At 50.8% G+C, this 27,028-nt stretch overlaps 1 protein-coding gene across 1 annotated transcript in view; it reads right to left on the bottom strand.

Annotated features, from left to right (window-relative positions):
• Nucleotides 1–26,473, bottom strand: part of PWP2 (PWP2 small subunit processome component) — a 215,214-nt gene extending 188,741 nt beyond the window's left edge. The window contains exons 1-2 of the mRNA XM_053705710.1: nt 26,383–26,473; nt 20,669–20,781 (exon numbers count right to left, since the gene is read on the bottom strand). Coding sequence (XP_053561685.1) covers nt 20,669–20,781; nt 26,383–26,400 — 131 coding nt within the window. The 5' untranslated portion in view covers nt 26,401–26,473. The remainder of the gene's footprint in view (nt 1–20,668; nt 20,782–26,382) is intronic.
• Nucleotides 26,474–27,028: the final 555 nt, after the last annotated feature.

Below are 27,028 nucleotides of genomic sequence, written 5' to 3'. Positions count from 1 at the left end.
TTGAGCATGTGGTGACTAGAGCTACAGTGACAATGTGGACACTGACATCCCCAGTACATCCATATATGGAGCAGTGGTGACAAGTGCTACAGTGACAATGTGGCACAGACCATCCCCAGTACATCCATATATGAGCAGTGGTGACAAGCGCTACAGTGACAATGTGACACAGACATCCCCAGTACATCCATATATGGGCAGTGGTGACAAGAGCTAGTGACAATGTGACACAGACATCCCAGTACATCCATATATGAGCAGTGGTGACAAGAGCTAAGTGACAATGTGACACAGACATCCCCAGTAATCCATTATGAGCAGTGGTGACAAGAGCTTACGTGACAATGTGACCACAGACATCCCCAGTAATCATTATATGAGCAGAGGTGACAAGAGCTACAGTGACAATGTGACACAGACATCCCCAGTACATCCATATATGAGCAGTGGTGACAAGGGCTACAGTGACAATGTGACACAGACATCCTCAGTACATCATTATATGAGCAGAGGTGACAAGAGCTACAGTGACAATGTGACACAGACATCCCCAGTACATCCATATATGAGCAGTGGTGACAAGAGCTAGTGACAATGTGGCACAGACATCCCCAGTAATGAGCAGGGGGGACAAGAGCTACAGTGACAATGTGCACAGACATCCCCAGTACATCCATATATGAGCAGTGGTGACAAGAGCTAGTGACAATGTGACACAGACATCCCCAGTACTCCATATATGAGCAGTGGTGACAAGACTACAGTGACAATGTGGCACAGACATCCCCAGTACATCCATATATGAGCACTGGTGACAGAGCTACAGTGACAATGTGACACAGACATCCCCAGTACTCCATATATGAGCAGTGGTGACAAGACTACAGTGACAATGTGGCACAGACATCCCCAGTACATCCATATATGAAACAGTGGTGACAAGAGCTACAGTGACAATGTGACACAGACATCCCAGTACGTCCATATGAGCAGTGGTGACAAGGCTACAGTGACAATGTGACACAGACATCCCCAGTACAGCCATATATGAGCAGTGGTGACAAGCGCTACAGTGACAATGTGGCACAGACATCCCCAGTACATCCATATATGAGCAGTGGTGACAAGAGCTACAGTGACAATGTGACACAGACATCCCCAGTACATCCATATATGAGCACTTGGTGACAAGGGCTACAGTGACAATGTGACACAGACATCCCCAGTACATCCATATATGAGCAGTGGTGACAGAGGAGCTACAGTGACAATGTGACACAGACATCCCCAGTACATCCATATATGAGCAGTGGTGACAAGAGCTACAGTGACAATGTGACACAGACATCCCCAGTACATGAGCAGTGGTGACAAGAGCTACAGTGACAATGTGGCACAGACATCCCCAGTACATCCATATATGAGCAGATGGTGACAAGAGCTACAGTGACAATGTGACACAGACAATCCCCAGTACATACATATATGGGCAGTGGTGACAAGAGCTACAGTGACAATGTGGCACAGACATCCCCAGTACATCCATATATGAGCGTGGTGACAGAGCTACATGACAATGTGACACAGACATTCCCCCAGTACATCCATATATGAGCAGTGGTGACAGGAGCTACAGTGACAATGTGACACAGACATCCCCAGTACATCCATATATGAGCAGTGGTGACAAGAGCTACAGTGACAATGTGACACAGACATCCCCAGTACATGAGCAGTGGTGACAAGAGCTACAGTGACAATGTGGCACAGACATCCCCAGTACATCCATATATGAGCAGTGGTGACAAGAGCTACAGTGACAATGTGACACAGACATCCCCAGTACATGAGCAGTGGTGACAAGAGCAACAGTGACAATGTGACACAGACATCCCCAGTACATCCATATGAGCAGTGGTGACAAGAGCTACAGTGACAATGTGACACAGACATCCCCAGTACATCCATATATGAGCAGTGGTGACAAGAGCTACAGTGACAATGTGACACAGACATCCCCAGTACATCCATATATGAGCAGTGGTGACAAGAGCTACAGTGACAATGTGGCACAGACATCCCCAGTACATCATATATGAGCAGTGGTGACAGGAGCTACAGTGACAATGTGACACAGACATCCCCAATACATCCATATATGAGCAGTGGTGACAGGAGCTACAGTGACAATGTGACACAGACATCCCCAGTACATCCATATATGAGCAGTGGTGACAAGAGCTACAGTGACAATGTGACACAGACATCCCCAGTATATGAGCAGTGGTGACAAGAGCTACAGTGACAATGTGACACAGACATCCCCAGTACATCCATATATGAGCAGTGGTGACAAGAGCTACAGTGACAATGTGACACAGACATCCCCAGTACATACATATATGAGCAGTGGTGACAAGCGCTACAGTGACAATGTGACACAGACATCCCCAGTACATCCATATATGAACAGTGGTGACAAGAGCTAGTGACAATGTGACACAGACATCCCCAGTACATCCATATATGAGCAGTGGTGACAGGAGCTACAGTGACAATGTGACACAGACATCCCCAGTACATCCATATATGAGCAGTGGTGACAAGAGCTACAGTGACAATGTGACACAGACATCCCCAGTACATTGAGCAGTGGTGACAAGAGCTACAGTGACAATGTGACACAGACATCCCAGTACATCCATATATGAGCAGTGGTGACAGGAGCTACAGTGACAATGTGACACAGACATCCCAGTACATCCATATATGAGCAGTGGTGACAAGAGCTACCAGTGACAATGTGACACAGACATCCCCAGTACATCCATTATATGAGCAGTGGTGACAAGAGCTACAGTGACAATGTGACACAGACATCCCCAGTACAGTCCATATATGAGCAGTGGTGGACAAGCGCTACAGTGACAATGTGACACAGACATCCCAGTACATCCATATATGAGCAGTGGTGACAGGAGCTACAGTGACAATGTGACACAGACATCCCCAGTACATCCTATATGAGCAGTGGTGACAAGAGCTACAGTGACAATGTGACACAGACATCACCCAGTACATCAATATATGAGCAGTGGTGACAAGAGCTACAGTGACAATGTGACACAGACATCCCCAGTACATCCATATATGAGCAGTGGTGACAAGAGCTACAGTGACAATGTGACACAGACATCCCCAGTACATCCATATATGAGCAGTGGTGACAAGAGCTACAGTGACAATGTGACACAGACATCCCCAGTACATCCATATATGAGCAGTGGTGACAAGAGCTACAGTGACAATGTGACACAGACATCCCCAGTACATCCATATATGAGCAGTGGTGACAAGAGCTACAGTGACAATGTGGACCAGACATCCCCAGTACATCCATATATGAGCAGTGGTGACAAGTGCTACAGTGACAATGTGACACAGACATCCCCAGTACATGAGCAGTGGTGTGACAAGAGCTACAGTGACAATGTGACACAGACATCCCCAGTACATCCATATATGAGCAGTGGTGACAAGTGCTAAGTGACAATGTGACACAGACATCCCCAGTACATCCATATATGAGCAGTGGTGACAAGAGCTACAGTGACAATGTGACACAGACATCCCCAGTACATCCATATATGAGCAGTGGTGACAAGTGCTACAGTGACAATGTGACACAGACATCCCCAGTACATCCATATATGAGCAGTGGTGACAGGAGCTACAGTGACAATGTGACACAGACATCCCCAGTACATCCATATATGAGCAGTGGTGACAAGAGCCTAGTGACCAATGTGACACAGACATCCCCAGTACATCCATATATGAGCAGTGGTGACAAGAACTACAGTGACAATGTGGCACAGACATCCCGCAGTACATCCATATATGAGCAGTGGTGACAGGAGCTACAGTGACAATGTGACACCTGACATCCCAGTACATCCATATATGAGCAGTGGCTGACAAGAGCTACAGTGACACAATGTGACACAGACATCCCAGTACATCATTATATGAGCAGTGCGTGACAAGAGCTACAGTGACAATGCTGACACAGACATCCCCAGTACATCCATATATGAGCACTGGTGACAAGAGCTACAGTGACAATGTGACACACAGACATCCCCAGTTACCATCATTATATGAGCAGTGGTGACAAGAGCTACAGTGACAATGTGACACCAGACATCCCCAGTACATACATATATGAGCACTGGTGACAAGAGCTACCAGTGCACAATGTGACACAGACATCCCCAGTACATCCATATATGGGCAGTGGTGACAAGAGCTACAGTGACAATGTGACACAGACATCCCCAGTACATCCATATATGAGCAGTGGTGACAAGAGCTACAGTGACAATGTGACACAGACATCCCCAGTACGTCCATATATGAGCAGTGGTGACAAGGGCTACAGTGACAATGTGACACAGACATCCCCAGTACATCCATACATGAGCAGTGGTGACAAGAGCTACAGTGACAATGTGACACAGACATCCCCAGTATATGAGCAGTGGTGACAAGAGCTAGTGACAATGTGGCACAGACATCCCCAGTACATGAGCAGTGGTGACAAGAGCTAGTGACAATGTGGCACAGACATCCCCAGTACATCCATATATGAGCAGTGGTGACAAGAGCTAGTGACAATGTGACACAGACATCCCCAGTACATCCATATATGAGCAGTGGTGACAAGAGCTACAGTGACAATGTGACACAGACATCCCCAGTACATCCATATATGAGCAGTGGTGACAAGAGCTAGTGACAATGTGACACCAGACCACTCCCAGTACATCCATATATGAGCAGTGGTGACAAGAGCTAGTGACAATGTGACACAGACTATCCCCAGTACATCCAATATATGAGCAGTTGGTGACAAGAGCTAGTGACAATGTGACACAAGACATCCCCAGTACATCATTATATGAGCAGAGGTGACAAGAGCCTACAGTGACAATGTGACACAGAAATCCCCAGTACATCCCTATATGAGCAGTGGTGAAAAGGGCTACAGTGACAATGTGACACAGACATCCTCAGTACATCATTATATGAGCAGAGGTGACAAGAGCTACAGTGACAATGTGACACAGACATCCCCAGTACATCCATATATGAGCAGTGGTGACAAGAGCTAGCTGACAATGTGGCACATACATCCCCCAGTAACATGAGCAGTGGTGACAAGAGCTACAGTGACAATGTGGCACAGACATCCCCAGTACATCCATATATGAGCAAGTCGGTGACCAGAGCTAGTGACAATGTGACACTGACATCCCAGTACAATCCATATATGAGCAGTGGTGACAAGAACTACAGTGACAATGTGGCACAGGACATCCCCCAGTACATCCATATATGAGCACTGGTGACAAGGAGCTACAGTGACAATGTGACATCAGACATCCCCAGTACATCCATATATGAGCAGTGGTGACAAGAAACTACAGTGACAATGGTGGCACAGACATCCCACAGTACATCCATATATGAACAGTGGTGACAAGAGCTACAAGGGACAATGTGGACACAGACATCCCCAGTACGTCCATATATGAGCAGTGTGACAAGGGCTACAGTGACAATGTGACACAGACATCCCCAGTACAGCCATATATGAGCGAGTGGGTGACAAGCGCTACAGTGACAATGTGGCACAGACCACTCCCCAGTACATCCATATATGTAGCAGCTGGTGACAAGAACTACAGTGATCAATGTGGCACAGACATCCCCAGTACATCATATATGAGCAGTGGTGACAAGAACTACTGTGACAATGTGACACAGACATCCCCAGTACATCCATATATGAGCAGTGGTGACAAGAGCTACAGTGACAATGTGACACAGACATCCCAAGTACATCCAGATATGAGCCAGTGGTTGACAAGAGCTACAGTGACAATGTGGCACAGGACCATCCCCAGTATATGAGCAGTGGTGACAAGAACCTACAGTGACAATGAGACACAGACATCCCCAGTACATCCATATATGAGCAGTGGTGACAAGAGCCTAGTGACAATGTGACACAGACATCCCCAGTACATACATATATGAGCAGTGGTGACAAGCGCTACAGTGACAATGTGACACAGACATCCCCAGTACATCCATATATGAACAGTGGTGACAAGAGCTAGTGACAATGTGACACAGACATCCCCAGTACATACATATATGAGCAGTGGTGACAAGCGCTACAGTGACAATGTGGACACAGACATCCCCAGTACACTCCATATATGAGCAGTGGTGACAAGAGCTACAGTGACAATGTGACACAGACATCCCCAGTACATGAGCAGTGGTGACAAGAGCTACAGTGACAATGTGGCACAGACATCCCCAGTACATCCATATATGAGCAGTGGTGACAAGAGCTACAGTGACAATGTGGCACAGACATCCCCAGTACATGAGTAGTGGTGACAAGAGCTACAGTGACAATGTGACACAGACATCCCCAGTACATGAGTAGTGGTGACAAGAGCTACAGTGACAATGTGACACAGACATCCCCAGTACATCCATATATGAGCAGTGGTGACAAGCGCTACAGTGACAATGTGACACAGACATCCCCAGTACATCCATATATGAGCAGTGGTGACAAGAGCTACAGTGACAATGTGGCACAGACATCCCCAGTACATCCATATATGAGCACTGGTGACAGGAGCTACAGTGACAATGTGACACAGACATCCCCAATACATCCATATATGAGCAGTGGTGACAGGAGCTACAGTGACAATGTGACACAGACACTCCCAGTACATCATATATGAGCAGTGGTGACAACGAGACTACAGTGACAATGTGACACAGACATCCCCCCTGTATATGAGCAGTGGTGACCAAGAGCTACAGTGACAATGTGACACAGACATCCCCCAGTACATCCATATATGAGCAGTGGTGACAAGAGCTAGTGACAATGTGACACAGACATCCCCTGTACATACTTATCTGAGCAGTGGTCGACAAGCGCTACAGTGACAATGTGACACAGAACTCCCCAGTACATCCATATATGAACAAGTGGTGACAGAGCTAGTGACAATGTGACACAGACATCCCCCAGTACATACATATATGAGCAGTGGTGACAAGCGCTACAGTGACAATGTGACAAGAATCCCAGTACATCCATATATGTGCAGTTGGTGACAAGAGGCTACAGTGACAATGTGACACAGACATCCCCAGTACATGAGCAGTGGTGACAAGAGCTACCAGTGGACAATGTGGCACAGACATCCCCAGTACATCCATATATGAGCAGTGGTGACAAGAGCTACAGTGACAATGTGGCACAGACACTCCCCCAGTACATGAGTAGTGGTGACAAGAGCTACAGTGACAAGATGTGACACAGACCATCCCAGTACATGAGTAGTGGTGACAAGAGCTACAGTGACAATGTGACACAGACATCCCCAGTACACACCATATATGAGCAGTGGTGACAAGCGCTACAGTGACAATGTGACACAGACATCCCCAGTACATCCATATATGAGCAGTGGTGACAAGAGCTACAGTGACAATGTGACACAGACATCCCCAGTACATCCATATATGAGCACTGGTTGACAGGAGCTACAGTGACAATGTGACACAGACATCCCCAATACATCCATATATGAGCAGTGGTGACAGGAGCTACAGTGACAATGTGACACAGACATCCCCAGTACATCCATATATGAGCAGTGGTGACAAGAGCTACAGTGACAATGTGACACAGACATCCCCAGTATATGAGCAGTGGTGACAAGAGCTACAGTGACAATGTGACACAGACATCCCCCAGGTACATCCATATATGAGCAGTAGGTGACAAGAGCTACAGTGACAATGTGACACAGACAGCCCCAGTACATCCATATATGAGCAGTGGTGACAAGAGCTACAGTGACAATGTGACACAGACATCCCCAGTACATCAATATATGAGCAGTGGTGACAAGAGCTACAGTGACAATGTGACACAGACATCCCCAGTACATACATATATGAGCAGTGGTGACAGGAGCTACAGTGACAATGTGACACAGACATCCCCAGTACATCCATATATGAGCAGTGGTGACAAGAGCTACAGTGACAATGTGACACAGACATCCCCAGTACATACATATATGAGCAGTGGTGACAGGAGCTACAGTGACAATGTGACACAGACATCCCCAGTACATACATATATGAGCAGTGGTGACAAGAGCTAGTGACAATGTGACACAGACATCCCCAGTACATCCATATATGAACAGTGGTGACAAGAGCTACAGTGACAATGTGACACAGACATCCCCAGTACATCCATATATGAGCAGTGGTGACAAGAGCTAGTGACAATGTGGCACAGACATCCCCAGTATATGAGCAGTGGTGACAAGAACTACAGTGACAATGTGACACAGACATCCCCAGTACATCCATATATGAGCACTGGTGACAAGAGCTAGTGACAATGTGACACAGACATCCCCAGTACATCCATATATGAGCAGTGGTGACAAGAACTACAGTGACAATGTGGCACAGAAATCCCCAGTACATACATATATGAGCAGTGGTGACAGGAGCTACAGTGACAATGTGACACAGACATACCCAGTACATGAGCAGTGGTGACAAGAGCTACAGTAACAAAGTGACACAGACATCCCCAGTACATCCATATATGAGCAGTGGTGACAAGAGCTAGTGACAATGTGACACAGACATCCCCAGTACATCCGATATAATGAGCAGTGGTGATAAGAGCTACAGTGACAATGTGACACAGACATCCCCAGTACAGCCATATATGAGCAGTGGTGACAAGAGCTACAGTGACAATGTGGCACAGACATCCCCAGTACATCCATATATGAGCAGTGGTGACAAGCGCTACAGTGACAATGTGACACAGACATCCCCAGTACATCCATATATGAGCAGTGGTGACAAGCGCTACGGTGACAATGTGACACAGACATCCCCAGTACATCCATATATGAGCAGTGGTGACAAGAGCTACAGTGACAATGTGACACAGACATCCCCAGTACATCCATATATGAGCAGTGGTGACAAGAGCTACAGTGACAATGTGACACAGACATCCCCAGTACATACATATATGAGCAGTGGTGACAAGAGCTACAGTGACAATGTGACACAGACATCCCCAGTACATCCATATATGAGCAGTGGTGACAAGAGCTACAGTGACAATGTGACACAGACATCCCCAGTACATCCATATATGAGCAGTGGTGACAAGCGCTACAGTGACAATGTGACACAGACATCCCCAGTACATCCATATATGAGCAGTGGTGACAAGAGCTAGTGACAATGTGACACAGACATCCCCAGTACATCCATATATGGGCAGTGGTGACAAGAGCTACAGTGACAATGTGACACAGACATCCCCAGTACATCCATATATGAGCAGTGGTGACAAGAGCTACAGTGACAATGTGACACAGACATCCCCAGTACATCCATATATGGGCAGTGGTGACAAGAGCTAGTGACAATGTGACACAGACATCCCCAGTACATCCATATATGAGCAGTGGTGACAAGAGCTAGTGACAATGTGACACAGACATCCCCAGTACATCCATATATGGGCAGTGGTGACAAGAGCTAGTGACAATGTGACACAGACATCCCCAGTACATGAACAGTGGTGACAAGAGCTACAGTGACAATGTGACATAGACATCCCCAGTACATGAACAGTGGTGACAAGAGCTACAGTGACAATGTGACACAGACATCCCCAGTACATGAACAGAGGTGACAAGAGCTACAGTAACAATGTGGCACAGACATCTCCAGTACATGAGCAGTGGTGACAATAGCTACAGTGACAATGTGACACAGACATCCCCAGTACATGAACAGAGGTGACAAGAGCTACAGTAACAATGTGGCACAGACATCCCCAGTACATGAGCAGTGGTGACAAGAGCTACAGTGACAATGTGACACAGACATCCCCAGTACATGAGCAGTGGTGACAAGAGCTACAGTGACAATGTGACACAGACATCCCCAGTACATGAGCAGTGGTGACAAGAGCTACAGTGACAATGTGACACAGACATCCCCAGTACATGAGCAGTGGTGACAAGAGCTACAGTGACAATGTGACACAGACATCCCCAGTACATGAGCAGTGGTGACAAGAGCTACAGTGACAATGTGGCACAGACATCCCCAGTACATCCATATATGAGCAGTGGTGACAGGAGCTACAGTGACAATGTGACACAGACATCCCCAGTACATCCATATATGAGCAGTGGTGACAAGGGCTACAGTGACAATGTGACACAGACATCCCCAGTACATCCATATATGAGCAGTGGTGACAGAGCTACAGTGACAATGTGACACAGACATCCCCAGTACATCCATATATGAGCAGTGGTGACAAGAGCTACAGTGACAATGTGGACACAGACATCCCCAGTACATCCATATAGAGCAGTGGTGACAAGAGCTACAGTGACAATGTGACACAGACATCCCCAGTACATGAGCAGTGGTGACAAGAGCTACAGTGACAATGTGGCACAGACATCCCCAGTACATCCATATATGAGCAGTGGTGACAAGAGCTACAGTGACAATGTGACACAGACATCCCCAGTACATGAGCAGTGGTGACAAGAGCTACAGTGACAATGTGGCACAGACATCCCCAGTACATCCATATATGAGCAGTGGTGACAAGAGCTACAGTGACAATGTGACACAGACATCCCCAGTACATCCATATATGAGCAGTGGTGACAAGAGCTACAGTGACAATGTGACACAGACATCCCCAGTACATGAGCAGTGGTGACAAAAGCTACAGTGACAATGTGGCACAGACATCCCCAGTACATCCATATATGAGCAGTGGTGACAAGAGCTACAGTGACAATGTGACACAGACATCCCCAGTACATGAGCAGTGGTGACAAGAGCTACAGTGACAATGTGGCACAGACATCCCCAGTACATCCATATATGAGCAGTGGTGACAAGAGCTACAGTGACAATGTGACACAGACATCCCCAGTACATCCATATATGAGCACTGGTGACAAGGGCTACAGTGACAATGTGACACAGACATCCCCAGTACATCCATATATGAGCAGTGGTGACAGGAGCTACAGTGACAATGTGACACAGACATCCCAGTACATCCATATATGAGCAGTGGTGACAGGAGCTACAGTGACAATGTGACACAGACATCCCCAGTACATCCATATATGAGCAGTGGTGACAAGAGCTACAGTGACAATGTGACACAGACATCCCCAGTACATGAGCAGTGGTGACAAGAGCTACAGTGACAATGTGGCACAGACATCCCCAGTACATACATATATGAGCAGTGGTGACAGGAGCTACAGTGACAATGTGACACAGACATCCCCAGTACATCCATATATGAGCAGTGGTGACAAGAGCTACAGTGACAATGTGACACAGACATCCCCATGTACATCCATATATGAGCAGTGGTGACAAGAGCTACAGTGACAATGTGACACAGACATCCCCAGTACATCCATATATGAGCAGTGGTGACAGGAGCTACAGTGACAATGTGGCACAGACATCCCCAGTACATCCATATATGAGCAGTGGTGACAGGAGCTACAGTGACAATGTGACACAGACATCCCCAGTACAGCCATATATGAGCAGTGGTGACAAGAGCTACAGTGACAATGTGACACAGACAGCCCCAGTACATCCATATATGAGCAGTGGTGACAAGTGCTACAGTGACAATGTGGCACAGACATCCCCAGTACATCCATATATGAGCAGTGGTGACAAGAGCTACAGTGACAATGTGACACAGACATCCCCAGTACATCCATATATGAGCAGTGGTGACAGGAGCTACAGTGACAATGTGACACAGACATCCCCAGTACATCCATATATGAGCAGTGGTGACAAGAGCTAGTGACAATGTGACACAGACATCCCCAGTACATGAGCAGTGGTGACAAGAGCTACAGTGACAATGTGACACAGACATCCCCAGTACATGAGCAGTGGTGACAAGAGCTACAGTGACAATGTGACACAGACATCCCCAGTACATCCATATATGAGCAGTGGTGACAAGAGCTACAGTGACAATGTGACACAGACATCCCCAGTACATGAGCAGTGGTGACAAGAGCTACAGTGACAAAGTGACACAGACATCCCCAGTACATGAGCAGTGGTGACAGGAGCTACAGTGACAATGTGACACAGACATCCCCAGTACATCCATATATGGGCAGTGGTGACAAGTGCTACAGTGACAATGTGACACAGACATCCCCAGTACATCCATATATGGGCAGTGGTGACAAGAGCTACAGTGACAATGTGGCACAGACATCCCCAGTACATGAGCAGTGGTGACAAGAGCTACAGTGACAATGTGGCACAGACATCCCCAGTACATCCATATATGAGCAGTGGTGACAAGAGCTAGTGACAATGTGACACAGACATCCCAGTACATACATATATGAGCAGTGGTGACAAGCGCTACAGTGACAATGTGACACAGACATCCCCAGTACATCCATATATGAGCAGTGGTGACAAGAGCTACAGTGACAATGTGACACAGACATCCCCAGTACATCCATATATGAGCAGTGGTGACAAGAGCTACAGTGACAATGTGACATAGACATCCCCAGTACATGAACAGAGGTGACAAGAGCTACAGTGACAATGTGACACAGACATCCCCAGTACATGAGCAGTGGTGACAAGAGCTACAGTGACAATGTGGCACAGACATCCCCAGTACATCCATATATGAGCAGTGGTGACAAGAGCTAGATGACAATGTGACACAGACATCCCCCAGTACATCCATATATGAGCAGTGGTGACAGGAGCTACAGTGACAATGTGACACAGACATCCCCAGTACATCCATATATGAGCAGTGGTGACAAGAGCTACAGTGACAATGTGACACAGACATCCCCAGTACATGAGCAGTGGTGACAAGGGCTACAGTGACAATGTGACACAGACATCCCCAGTACATCCATATATGAGCAGTGGTGACAGGAGCTACAGTGACAATATGACACAGACATCCCCAGTACATGAGCAGTGGTGACAAGGGCTACAGTGACAATGTGACACAGACATCCCCAGTACATGAGCAGTGGTGACAAGAGCTACAGTGACAATGTGGCACAGACATCCCCAGTACGTCCATATATGAGCAGTGGTGACAAGAGCTAGTGACAATGTGACACAGACATCCCCAGTACATCCATATATGAGCAGTGGTGACAGGAGCTACAGTGACAATGTGGCACAGACATCCCCAGTATATGAGCAGTGGTGACAAGAGCTACAGTGACAATGTGACACAGACATCCCCAGTACATCCATATATGAGCAGTGGTGACAAGAGCTACAGTGACAATGTGACACAGACATCCCCAGTACATGAGCAGTGGTGACAAGGGCTACAGTGACAATGTGACACAGACATCCCCAGTACATCCATATATGAGCAGTGGTGACAGGAGCTACAGTGACAATGTGACACAGACATCCCCAGTACATGAGCAGTGGTGACAAGGGCTACAGTGACAATGTGACACAGACATCCCCAGTACATGAGCAGTGGTGACAAGAGCTACAGTGACAATGTGGCACAGACATCCCCAGTACGTCCATATATGAGCAGTGGTGACAAGAGCTAGTGACAATGTGACACAGACATCCCCAGTACATCCATATATGAGCACTGGTGACAAGGGCTACAGTGACAATGTGACACAGACATCCCCAGTACATCCATATATGAGCAGTGGTGACAGGAGCTACAGTGACAATGTGACACAGACATCCCCAGTACATCCATATATGAGCAGTGGTGACAGGAGCTACAGTGACAATGTGGCACAGACATCCCCAGTACATCCATATATGAGCAGTGGTGACAAGAGCTACAGTGACAATGTGACACAGACATCCCCAGTACATGAGCAGTGGTGACAAGAGCTACAGTGACAATGTGGCACAGACATCCCCAGTACATCATATATGAGCAGTGGTGACAAGAGCTACAGTGACAATGTGACACAGACATCCCCAGTACATACATATATGGGCAGTGGTGACAAGAGCTACAGTGACAATGTGACACAGACATCCCCAGTACATCCATATATGAGCAGTGGTGACAAGCGCTACAGTGACAATGTGACACAGACATCCCCAGTACATCCATATATGAGCAGTGGTGACAGGAGCTACAGTGACATTGTGACACAGACATCCCCAGTACATCCATATATGAGCAGTGGTGACAGGAGCTACAGTGACAATGTGACACAGACATCCCCAGTACATCCATATATGAGCAGTGGTGACAGGAGCTACAGTGACAATGTGACACAGACATCCCCAGTACATGAGCAGTGGTGACAAGTGCTACAGTGACAATGTGAAACAGACATCCCCAGTACATCCATATATGAGCAGTGGTGACAAGAGCTACAGTGACAATGTGACATAGACATCCCCAGTACATCCCATATATGAGCAGTGGTGACAGGAGCTACAGTGACAATGTGACACAGACATCCCCAGTACATCCATATATGAGCAGTGGTGACAAGAGCTACAGTGACAATGTGACACAGACATCCCCAGTACATGAGCAGTGGTGACAAGAGCTACAGTGACAAAGTGACACAGACATCTCCAGTACATGAGCAGTGGTGACAGGAGCTACAGTGACAATGTGGCACAGACATCCCCAGTACATCCATATATGAGCAGTGGTGACAAGAGCTACAGTGACAATGTGACACAGACATCCCCAGTACATGAGCAGTGGTGACAAGAGCTACAGTGACAAAGTGACACAGACATCTCCAGTACATGAGCAGTGGTGACAAGAGCTACAGTGACAATGTGGCACAGACATCCCCAGTACATGAGCAGTGGTGACAAGAGCTACAGTGACAATGTGGCACAGACATCCCCAGTACATGAGCAGTGGTGACAAGAGCTACAGTGACAATGTGGCACAGACATCCCCAGTACATCCATATATGAGCAGTGGTGACAAGAGCTACAGTGACAATGTGACACAGACATCCCCAGTACATCCATATATGAGCAGTGGTGACAAGAGCTAGTGACAATGTGACACGAGCTACAGTGACAATGTGACACAGACATCCCCAGTACATCCATATATGAGCAGTGGTGACAAGAGCTAGTGACAATGTGGCACAGACATCCCCAGTATATGAGCAGTGGTGACAAGAGCTACAGTGACAATGTGACACAGACATCCCCAGTACATCCATATATGAGCAGTGGTGACAAGCGCTACAGTGACAATGTGACACAGACATCCCCAGTACATCCATATATGAGCAGTGGTGACAAGCGCTACAGTGACAATGTGACACAGACATCCCCAGTATATGAGCAGTGGTGACAAGAGCTAGTGACAATGTGACACAGACATCCCCAGTACATGAGCAGTGGTGACAAGAGCTACAGTGACAATGTGACACAGACATCCCCAGTACATCCATATATGAGCAGTGGTAACAGGAGCTACAGTGACAATGTGACACAGACATCCCCAGTACGTCCATATATGAGCAGTGGTGACAAGAGCTACAGTGACAATGTGACACAGACATCCCCCAGTACATCCATATATGAGCAGTGGTGACAGGAGCTACAGTGACAATGTGACACAGACATCCCCAGTACATCCATATATGAGCAGTGGTGACAAGAGCTACAGTGACAATGTGACACAGACATCCCCAGTACATCCATATATGGGCAGTGGTGACAAGAGCTAGTGACAATGTGACACAGACATCCCCAGTACATCCATATATAAGTAGTGGTGACAAGCGCTACAGTGACAATGTGACACAGACATCCCCAGTACATACATATATGAGCAGTGGTGACAGGAGCAACAGTGACAATGTGACACAGACATCCCCAGTACATCCATATATGAGCAGAGGTGACAAGTGCTACAGTGACAATGTGACACAGACATCCCCAGTACATCCATATATGAGCAGTGGTGACAAGCGCTACAGTGACAATGTGACACAGACATCCCCAGTACATCCATATATGAGCAGTGGTGACAAGGGCTACAGTGACAATGTGACACAGACATCCCCAGTACATCCATATATGAGCAGTGGTGACAAGAGCTACAGTGACAATGTGACACAGACATCCCCAGTACATCCATATATGAGCAGTGGTGACAAGAGCTAGTGACAATGTGACACAGACATCCCCAGTACATCCATATATGAGCAGTGGTGACAAGAACTACAGTGACAATGTGGCACAGACATCCCCAGTACATCCATATATGGGCAGTGGTGACAGGAGCTACAGTGACAATGTGACACAGACATCCCCAGTACATCCATATATGAGCAGTGGTGACAGGAGCTACAGTGACAATGTGGCACAGACATCCCCAGTATATGAGCAGTGGTGACAGGAGCTACAGTGACAATGTGACACAGACATCCCCAGTACATCCATATATGAGCAGTGGTGACAGGAGCTACAGTGACAATGTGACACAGACATCCCCAGTACATCATTATATGAGCAGTGGTGACAAGAGCTACAGTGACAATGTGACACAGACATCCCCAGTACATCCATATATGAGCACTGGTGACAAGAGCTACAGTGACAATGTGACACAGACATCCCCAGTACATCATTATATGAGCAGTGGTGACAAGAGCTACAGTGACAATGTGACACAGACATCCCCAGTACAGCCATATATGGGCAGTGGTGACAAGAGCTACAGTGACAATGTGACACAGACATCCCCAGTACATCCATATATGGGCAGTGGTGACAAGAGCTACAGTGACAATGTGACACAGACATCCCCAGTACATCCATATATGAGCACTGGTGACAAGAGCTACAGTGACAATGTGACACAGACATCCCCAGTACATCCATATATGGGCAGTGGTGACAAGAGCTACAGTGACAATGTGACACAGACATCCCCAGTACATCCATATATGAGCAGTGGTGACAAGAGCTACAGTGACAATGTGACACAGACATCCCCAGTACGTCCATATATGAGCAGTGGTGACAAGGGCTACAGTGACAATGTGACACAGACATCCCCAGTACATCCATACATGAGCAGTGGTGACAAGAGCTACAGTGACAATGTGACACAGACATCCCCAGTATATGAGCAGTGGTGACAAGAGCTAGTGACAATGTGGCACAGACATCCCCAGTACATCCATATATGAGCAGTGGTGACAAGAGCTAGTGACGATGTGACACAGACATCCCCAGTACATCCATATATGAGCAGTGGTGACAAGAGCTACAGTGACAATGTGACACAGACATCCCCAGTACATCCATATATGAGCAGTGGTGACAAGAGCTAGTGACAATGTGACACAGACATCCCCAGTACATCCATATATGAGCAGTGGTGACAAGAGCTAGTGACAATGTGACACAGACATCCCCAGTACATCATTATATGAGCAGAGGTGACAAGAGCTACAGTGACAATGTGACACAGACATCCCCAGTACATCCATATATGAGCAGTGGTGACAAGGGCTACAGTGACAATGTGACACAGACATCCTCAGTACATCCATATATGAGCACTGGTGACAGGAGCTACAGTGACAATGTGACACAGACATCCCCAGTACATCCATATATGAGCAGTGGTGACAAGAACTACAGTGACAATGTGGCACAGACATCCCCAGTACATCCATATATGAACAGTGGTGACAAGAGCTACAGTGACAATGTGACACAGACATCCCCAGTACGTCCATATATGAGCAGTGGTGACAAGGGCTACAGTGACAATGTGACACAGACATCCCCAGTACAGCCATATATGAGCAGTGGTGACAAGCGCTACAGTGACAATGTGGCACAGACATCCCCAGTACATCCATATATGAGCAGTGGTGACAAGAACTACAGTGACAATGTGGCACAGACATCCCCAGTACATCCATATATGTGCAGTGGTGACAAGAGCTACAGTGACAATGTGACACAGACATCCCAAGTACATCCATATATGAGCAGTGGTGACAAGAGCTACAGTGACAATGTGGCACAGACATCCCCAGTATATGAGCAGTGGTGACAAGAACTACAGTGACAATGAGACACAGACATCCCCAGTACATCCATATATGAGCAGTGGTGACAAGAGCTAGTGACAATGTGACACAGACATCCCCAGTACATACATATATGAGCAGTGGTGACAAGCGCTACAGTGACAATGTGACACAGACATCCCCAGTACATCCATATATGAGCAGTGGTGACAAGAGCTACAGTGACAATGTGACACAGACATCCCCAGTACATGAGCAGTGGTGACAAGAGCTACAGTGACAATGTGGCACAGACATCCCCAGTACATCCATATATGAGCAGTGGTGACAAGAGCTACAGTGACAATGTGGCACAGACATCCCCAGTACATGAGTAGTGGTGACAAGAGCTACAGTGACAATGTGACACAGACATCCCCAGTACATGAGTAGTGGTGACAAGAGCTACAGTGACAATGTGACACAGACATCCCCAGTACATCCATATATGAGCAGTGGTGACAAGCGCTACAGTGACAATGTGACACAGACATCCCCAGTACATCCATATATGAGCAGTGGTGACAAGAGCTACAGTGACAATGTGGCACAGACATCCCCAGTACATCCATATATGAGCACTGGTGACAGGAGCTACAGTGACAATGTGACACAGACATCCCCAGTACATCCATATATGAGCAGTGGTGACAGGAGCTACAGTGACAATGTGACACAGACATCCCCAGTACATCCATATATGAGCAGTGGTGACAAGAGCTACAGTGACAATGTGACACAGACATCCCCAGTATATGAGCAGTGGTGACAAGAGCTACAGTGACAATGTGACACAGACATCCCCAGTACATCCATATATGAGCAGTGGTGACAAGAGCTACAGTGACAATGTGACACAGACATCCCCAGTACATCCATATATGAGCAGTGGTGACAAGAGCTACAGTGACAATGTGACACAGACATCCCCAGTACGTCCATATATGAGCAGTGGTGACAAGAGCTACAGTGACAATGTGACACAGACAGCCCCAGTACATCCATATATGAGCAGTGGTGACAAGAGCTACAGTGACAATGTGACACAGACATCCCCAGTACATCCATATATGAGCAGTGGTGACAAGAGCTACAGTGACAATGTGACACAGACATCCCCAGTACATACATATATGAGCAGTGGTGACAGGAGCTACAGTGACAATGTGACACAGACATCCCCAGTACATCCATATATGAGCAGTGGTGACAAGAGCTACAGTGACAATGTGACACAGACATCCCCAGTACATCCATATATGAGCAGTGGTGACAAGAGCTACAGTGACAATGTGACACAGACATCCCCAGTACATCCATATATGAGCAGTGGTGACAAGAGCTACAGTGACAATGTGACACAGACATCCCCAGTACATCCATATATGAACAGTGGTGACAAGAGCTACAGTGACAATGTAACACAGACATCCCCAGTACATCCATATATGAGCAGTGGTGACAAGAGCTACAGTGACAATGTGACACAGACATCCCCAGTACATCCATATATGAACAGTGGTGACAGGAGCTACAGTGACAATGTGACACAGACATCCCCAGTACATCCATATATGAGCAGTGGTGACAAGAGCTACAGTGACAATGTGGCACAGACATCCCCAGTACATCCATATATGAGCAGTGGTGACAAGAGCTACAGTGACAATGTGACACAGACATCCCCAGTACATGAGCAGTGGTGACAATAGCTACAGTGACAATGTGACACAGACATCCCCAGTACATCCATATATGAGCAGTGGTGACAAGAGCTAGTGACAATGTGACACAGACATCCCCAGTACAGCCATATATGAGCAGTGGTGACAAGGGCTACAGTGACAATGTGACACAGACATCCCCAGTACGTCCATATATGAGCAGTGGTGACAAGGGCTACAGTGACAATGTGACACAGACATCCCCAGTACATCCATATATGAGCAGTGGTGACAGGAGCTACAGTGACAATGTGACACAGACATCCCCAGTACATCCATATATGAGCAGTGGTGACAAGAGCTACAGTGACAATGTGACACAGACATCCCCAGTACGTCCATATATGAGCAGTGGTGACAAGGGCTACAGTGACAATGTGACACAGACATCCCCAGTACATACATATATGAGCAGTGGTGACAGGAGTTACAGTGACAATGTGACACAGACATCCCCAGTATATGAGCAGTGGTGACAGGAGCTACAGTGACAATGTGGCACAGACATCCCCAGTACATCCATATATGAGCAGTGGTGACAAGAGCTACAGTGACAATGTGACACAGACATCCCTAGTACATGAGCAGTGGTGACAATAGCTACAGTGACAATGTGACACAGACATCCCCAGGATGACAACTCACTTCTTCAGATGAAAGATGCTTACGCGGTTCCCCACAGGACTAATAAGTGAGTTTCCATCTTTGGTAAATGTCAGATTCCCACGCCGGTAAAAGGTGCCCAGAAGGTTACTAAACTGGAAAACATAAGTAACGGTCAGCACAACAGCTGGACAGGGGGAGAAGCAGCAGTGCCAGGGGGAGAAGCAGCAGAGGAGGGGCCCGTGCCAGGGGGAGAAGCAGCAGAGGAGGGGCCCGTGCCAGGGGGAGAAGCAGCAGAGGAGGGGCCCGTGCAAAGGGGAGAAGCAGCAGAGGAGGGGGCAGTGCCAGGGGAAGAAGCAGCAGAGGAGGGGGCAGTGCCAGGGGAAGAAGCAGCAGAGGAGGGGGCAGTGCCAGGGGGAGAAGCAGCAGAGGAGGGGGCAGTGCCAGGGGAAGAAGCAGCAGAGGAGGGGGCAGTGCCAGGGGAAGAAGCAGCAGAGGAGGGGCCCTTGCCAGGGGAAGAAGCAGCAGAGGAGGGGCCCGTGCCAGGGGAAGAAGCAGCAGAGGAGGGGCCCGTGCCAGGGGGAGAAGCAGCAGAGGAGGGGCCTGTGCCAGGGGGAGAAGCAGCAGAGGAGGGGCCCGTGCCAGGGGGAGAAGCAGCAAAGGAGGGGGCAGTGCCAGAGGAAGAGCAGTAGAGGAGGAGGGGGCAGTGCCAGAGGAAGAGCAGTAGAGGAGGAGGGGGCAGTGCCAGAGGAAGAGCAGTAGAGGAGGAGGGGCAGTGCCCGGGGGAGTAGAAGCAGAGGAGAGGGCAGTGCCAGGGGGAGAAGCAGCAGAGGAGCGGGGAGTGCCAAGGGAGAGCAGTAGAGGAGGAGGGGCAGTGCCCGGGGGAGAGCAGTAGAGGAGGGGGCAGTGCCAGGTGGAGAGCAGTAGAGGAGGAGGGGCAGTGCCCGTGGGAAAGCAGTAGAGAAGGAGGAGGGGCAGTGCCAGGTGGAGAGCAGTAGAGGAGGAGGGGCAGTGCCCGGGGGAAAGCAGTAGAGGAGGAGGGGCAGTGCCAGGGGGAGAGCAGTAGAGGAGGAGGAGGGGCAGTGCCCGGGGGAGAGCAGTAGAGGAGGGGGGGCAGTGCCAGGTGGAGAGCAGTAGAGGAGGAGGAGGGGCAGTGCCAGGAGGACAGCAGTAGAGGAGGAGGGGCAGTGCCCGGGGGAGAGCAGTAGAGGAGGAGGAGGGGCAGTGCCAGGAGGACAGCAGTAGAGGAGGAGGAGGGGCAGTGCCAGGAGGACAGCAGTAGAGGAGGAGGAGGGCAGTGCCAGGGGGAGAGCAGAAGAGGAGGAGGGGCAGTGCCAGGGGGAGAGCAGAAGAAGAGGAGAGGCAGTGTCAGGGGGAGAGCAGTAGAGGAGGAGGAGGGGCAGTGCCAGGGGGAGAGCAGAAGAGGAGGAGGGGCAGTACCAGGGGGAGAGCAGTAAAAGAGGAGGGGCAGTGCCAGGGGGAGAGCAGTAGGAGGAGGAGGAGGGGCAGTGCCAGGGAGAGAGCAGAAGAGGAGGAGGGGCAGTACCAGGGGGAGAGCAGTAGAGGAGGAGGAGGGGCAGTGCCAGGGAGAGGGCAGTAGAGGAGGAGGAGGAAGGGCAGTGCCAGGGGGAGAGCAGAAGAGGAGGAGGAGGAGGGGCAGTACCAGGGGGAGAGCAGTAAAAGAGGAGGAGGGGCAGTGCCAGGGGGAGAGCAGAAGAGGAGGGGCAGTGCCCGGGGAGAGCAGTAGAGGGGGGCAGTGCCCGTGGAGAGCAGTAGAGGGGGGCAGTGCCAGGGGGAGAGCAGTAGAGGGGGAGGAGGGGCAGTGCAAGGGGGAGAGCAGAAGAGGAGGAGGGGCAGTGCCAGGGGGTGAGCAGTAGAGGAGGAGGAAGGGCAGTGCCAGGGGGAGAGCAGTAGAGGAGGGGGGGCAGTGCCAGGCGGAGAGCAGTAGAGGAGGGGGGGCAGTGCCAGGGGGAAAGCAGTAGAAGAGGAGGAGGGGCAGTGCCAGGGGAGAGCAGTAGAGGAGGGGCAGTGCCCGGGGGAGAGCAGTAGAGGGGGGCAGTGCCAGGGGGAGAGCAGTAGAGGAGGGGGGGGCAGTGCCAGGGGGAGAGCAGTAGAGGAGGGGGGCAGTGCCAGGGAGCGAGCAGAAGAGGAGGGGGGGCAGTGCCAGGGAGCAAGCAGAAGAGGAGGGGGGGCAGTGCCAGGGGGAGAGCAGTAGAGGAGGGGGGCAGTGCCAGGGAGCGAGCAGAAGAGGGGGCAGTGCCAGAGCAGTAGAGGAGGGGCAGTGCCCGGGGGAGAGCAGTAGAGGAGGGGGGCAGTGCCAGGGGGAGAGCAGTAGAGGAGGGGGGGCAGTGCCAGGGGGAGAGCAGTAGAGGAGGGGGGGCAGTGCCAGGGAGCGAGCAGAAGAGGGGGCAGTGCCAGAGCAGTAGAGGAGGAGGGGCAGTGCCCGGGGGAGAGCAGTAGAGGAGGAGGTGGGGCAGTGCTAGAGGGAGAGCAGTAGAGGAGGAGGAGGGGCAGTGCCAGGGAGAGAGCAGTAGAGGAGGAGGGGCAGTGCCATGGGGAGAGCAGTAAAGGAGGAGGTGGGGCAGTGCCAGGGGGAGAGCAGTACAGGAGGAGGAGGGGCAGTGCCAGGGAGAGAGCAGTAGAGGAGGAGGGGCAGTGCCAGGGGGAGAGCAGTAGAGGAGGAGGAGGGGCAGTGCCCGGGGGAGAGCAGTAGAGGAGGGGGGCAGTGCCAGGGGGAGAGCAGTAGAGGAAGGGGGGCAGTGCCAGGGGGAGAGCAGTAGAGGAGGGGGGGCAGTGCCAGGGAGCGAGCAGAAGAGGAGGGGGGACAGTGCCAGGGAGCGAGCAAAAGAGGGGGCAGTGCCAGAGCAGTAGAGGAGGAGGGGCAGTGCCCGGGGGAGAGCAGTAGAGGAGGAGGTGAGGCAGTGCTAGAGTGAGAGCAGTAGAGGAGGAGGAGGGGCAGTGCCAGGGGGAGAGCAGTAGAGGAGGAGGAGGAGGGGCAGTGCCATGGGGAGAGCAGTAGAGGAGGAGGTGGGGCAGTGCTAGAGGGAGAGCAGTAGAGGAGGAGGAGGGGCAGTGCCAGGGAGAGAGCAGTAGAGGAGGAGGGGCAGTGCGAGGGGGAGAGCAGTAGAGGAGGAGGTGGGGCAGTGCCAGGGGGACAGCAGTAGAGGAGGAGGGGCAGTGCCAGGGGGAGAGCAGTAGAGGAGGAGGGGCAGTGCCAGGGGGACAGCAGAAGAGGAGGGGGGGGCAGTGCCAGGGGGACAGCAGAAGAGGAGGAGGGGCAGTGCCAGGGAGAGAGCAGAAGAGGAGGGGCAGTGCCAGGGGGAGAGCAGTAGAGGAGGAGGAGGGGCAGTGCCAGGGGGAGAGCAGTGGAGGAGGGGCAGTGCCAGGGGGAGAGCAGTAGAGGAGGAGGGGCAGTGCCAGGGGGAGAGCAGTAGAGGAGAAGGAGGGGCAGTGCCAGGGGGAGAGCAGTAGAGGAGAAGGAGGGGCAGTGCCAGGGGGAGAGCAGTAGAGGAGGTGGGGGAGAGCAGTAGAGGAGGTGGGGCAGGGCCAGGGGGAGAGCAGTAGAGGAGGAGGGGCAGTGCCAGGGGGAGAGCAGAAGAGGAGGAGGAGGGGCAGTGCCAGGGAAAGCGCAGTAGAGGAGGGCAGTGCCAGGGGGAGAGCAGTAGAGGAGGAGGTGGGGCAGTGCCAGGGGGAGAGCAGTAGAGGGGGAGGAGGGGCAGTGCCAGGGAGAGGGCAGTAGAGGAGGGGGGCAGTGCCAGGGGGAGAGCAGGAGGAGGAGGAGGAGGGGCAGTGCCAGGGGGGGAGCAGTAGAGGAGGAGGAGGGGCAGTGCCAGGGGGAGAGCAGAAGAGGAGGAGGGGCAGTGCCAGGGGGAGAGCAGTATAGGAGGAGGTGGGGCAGTGCCATGGGGAAAGCAGAAGAGGAGGGGGGCAGTGCCAGGGGGAGAGCAGAAGAGGAGGAGGGGCAGTGCCAGGGGGAGAGCAGAAGAGGCAGTGCCAGGGGGAGAGCAGTAGAGGAGGAGGGGCAGTGCCAGGGGGAGAGCAGAAGAGGAGGAGGGGCAGTGCCAGGGGGAAAGCAGTAGAGGAGGAGGAGGGGCAGTGCAAGGGGGAGAGCAGGAGGAGGGGTAGTGCCAGGGGGAGAGCAGAAGTGGAGGAGGGGCAGTGCAAGGGGGAGAGCAGTAGAGGAGGAGGGGCAGCGCAGTGGAGGAGGAGGGGCAGTGCCAGGGGGAGAGCAGTAGAGGAGGAGGAGCAGTGCCAGGGGGAGAGCAGTAGAGGAGGAGGGGCAGTGCCAGGGGGAGAGCAGTAGAGGAGGGGCAGTGCCAGGAGGAGAGCAGAAGAGGAGGAGGGGCAGTGCCAGGGGGAGGAGGGGCAGTGCCAAGGGGAGAGCAGAAGAGGAGGAGGGGGAGTGCAGAAGAGGAGGAGGGGCAGTGTCAAGGGGAGAGCAGAAGAGGAGGAGGGGGAGAGCAGAAGAGGAGGAGGGGCAGTGCCAGGGGGAGAGCAGAAGAGGAGGAGGGGCAGTGCCAGGGGGAGAGCAGAAGAGGAGGAGGGGCAGTGCCAGGGGGAGTGCAGAAGAGGAGGAGGGGCAGTGCCAGGGGGAGTGCAGAAGAGGAGGAGGGGCAGTGAAAGGGGGAGAGTAGAAGAGGAGGAGGGGCAGTGCCAGGGGGAGAGCAGAAGAGGAGGAGGGACAGTGCCAGGGGGAGTGCAGAAGAGGAGGAGGGGCAGTGCCAGGGGGAGAGCAGAAGAGGAGGAGGGACAGTGCCAGGGGGAGTGCAGAAGAGGAGGAGGGGCAGTGCCAGGGGGAGAGCAGAAGAGGAGGAGGGACAGTGCCAGGGGGAGAGCAGAAGAGGAGGAGGGGCAGTGCCAGGGGGAGAGCAGAAGAGGAGGAGGGGCAGTGCCAGGGGGAGAGTAGAAGAGGAGGAGGGGCAGTGCCAGCGGGAGAGCAGAAGAGGAGGAGGGGCAGTGCCAGGGAGAGAGCAGAAGAGGAGGAGGGGCAGTGCCAGCGGGAGAGCAGAAGAGGAGGCGGGGCAGTGCCAGGGGGAGAGCAGAAGAGGAGGAGGGGCAGTGCCAGCGGGAGAGCAGAAGAGGAGGAGGGGCAGTGCCAGGGGGAGAGCAGAAGAGGAGGAGGGGCAGTGCCAGGGGGAGTGCAGAAGAGGAGGAGGGGCAGTGCCAGGGGGAGAGCAGAAGAGGAGGAGGGGCAGTGCCAGGGGGAGTGCAGAAGAGGAGGAGGGGCAGTGCCAGCGGGAGAGCAGTAGAGGAGGGGCAGTGCCAGGGGGAGTGCAGAAGAGGAGGAGGGGCAGTGCCAGGGGGAGAGTAGAAGAGGAGGAGGGGCAGTGCCAGGGGGAGAGCAGAAGAGGAGGAGGGGCAGTGCCAGGGGGAGAGTAGAAGAGGAGGAGGGGCAGTGCCAGGGGGAGTGCAGAAGAGGAGGAGGGGCAGTGCCAGGGGGAGAGCAGAAGAGGAGGAGGGGCAGTGCCAGGGGGAGTGCAGAAGAGGAGGGGCAGTGCCAGGGGGAGAGTAGAAGAGGAGGAGGGGCAGTGCCAGGGGGAGTGCAGAAGAGGAGGAGGGGCAGTGCCAGGGGGAGAGCAGTAGAGGAGGAGGAGGGGCAGTGCCAGGGGGAGAGCAGTAGATGTAAGAAAATGAAAAAAATGACGGATTAATGAATAGAAAAAAAATAATAAAAAACGGAGAATTAAAAATACACAAAACATACGCGTGGACGCGCACACATTGACACCGGCACCTGCCGCACGCTCACGTCTTACCTTATAGTTATATTTCATATCTGCAGCTCTCACATGTGTCCGAGGGAGAAACTGCAGCGTGAGACGCACAGTAACTACTTCCGGTGCACAAAGCGGGTCACACGGCTGTACTTCCTGTTTTGTCAAAGTAGTCTAGCTGCAGAGTGGAGCTCCACTCTAGACAGGAAGCATGTGACCTCCACTCAAAGCTTTTTTTTTTTTTATTAACTTTAATGTAACAAACAAGCTATAGACTGTGACAATGATTATGAAAACGAAACATTTTGTAGCTTTCTTGTTCTTCTTAACACAGTGTTTTATGCAGATTGTGATTTATAAGGTAACCACTGTGAATGAACATTAACCCCTTAGTGACCAGACCATTGTTACATTTTCTTACCCTTAAAGGGACACTAAACCCAACAATTTTATTTCAGGATTCAAGTAGAGAATACAATTTTAAAAAACACTCCTATTTACTTTTATTATCTAATTTGCTTCATTCTTCAGATATCCTTTGTTGAAGAAATAGCAATGCACATGGGTGAGCCAATAACAGGAGGCATCAATGTGCAGCAACCAATCAGCAGCTACTGAGCCTATCTAGATATGCTTTTCAGCAAAGTATACCAAGAAAGTGAAGCAAATTAGATAATACAAGTAAATT

Source organism: Bombina bombina, chromosome 3 (assembly GCF_027579735.1).
Source record: "Bombina bombina isolate aBomBom1 chromosome 3, aBomBom1.pri, whole genome shotgun sequence".
In the NCBI taxonomy this organism is placed as follows: Eukaryota; Metazoa; Chordata; class Amphibia; order Anura; family Bombinatoridae; genus Bombina; species Bombina bombina.
The sequence above is the reverse complement of the archived record's forward strand: the minus strand, read 5'-3'. Positions and strand labels throughout refer to the sequence as shown.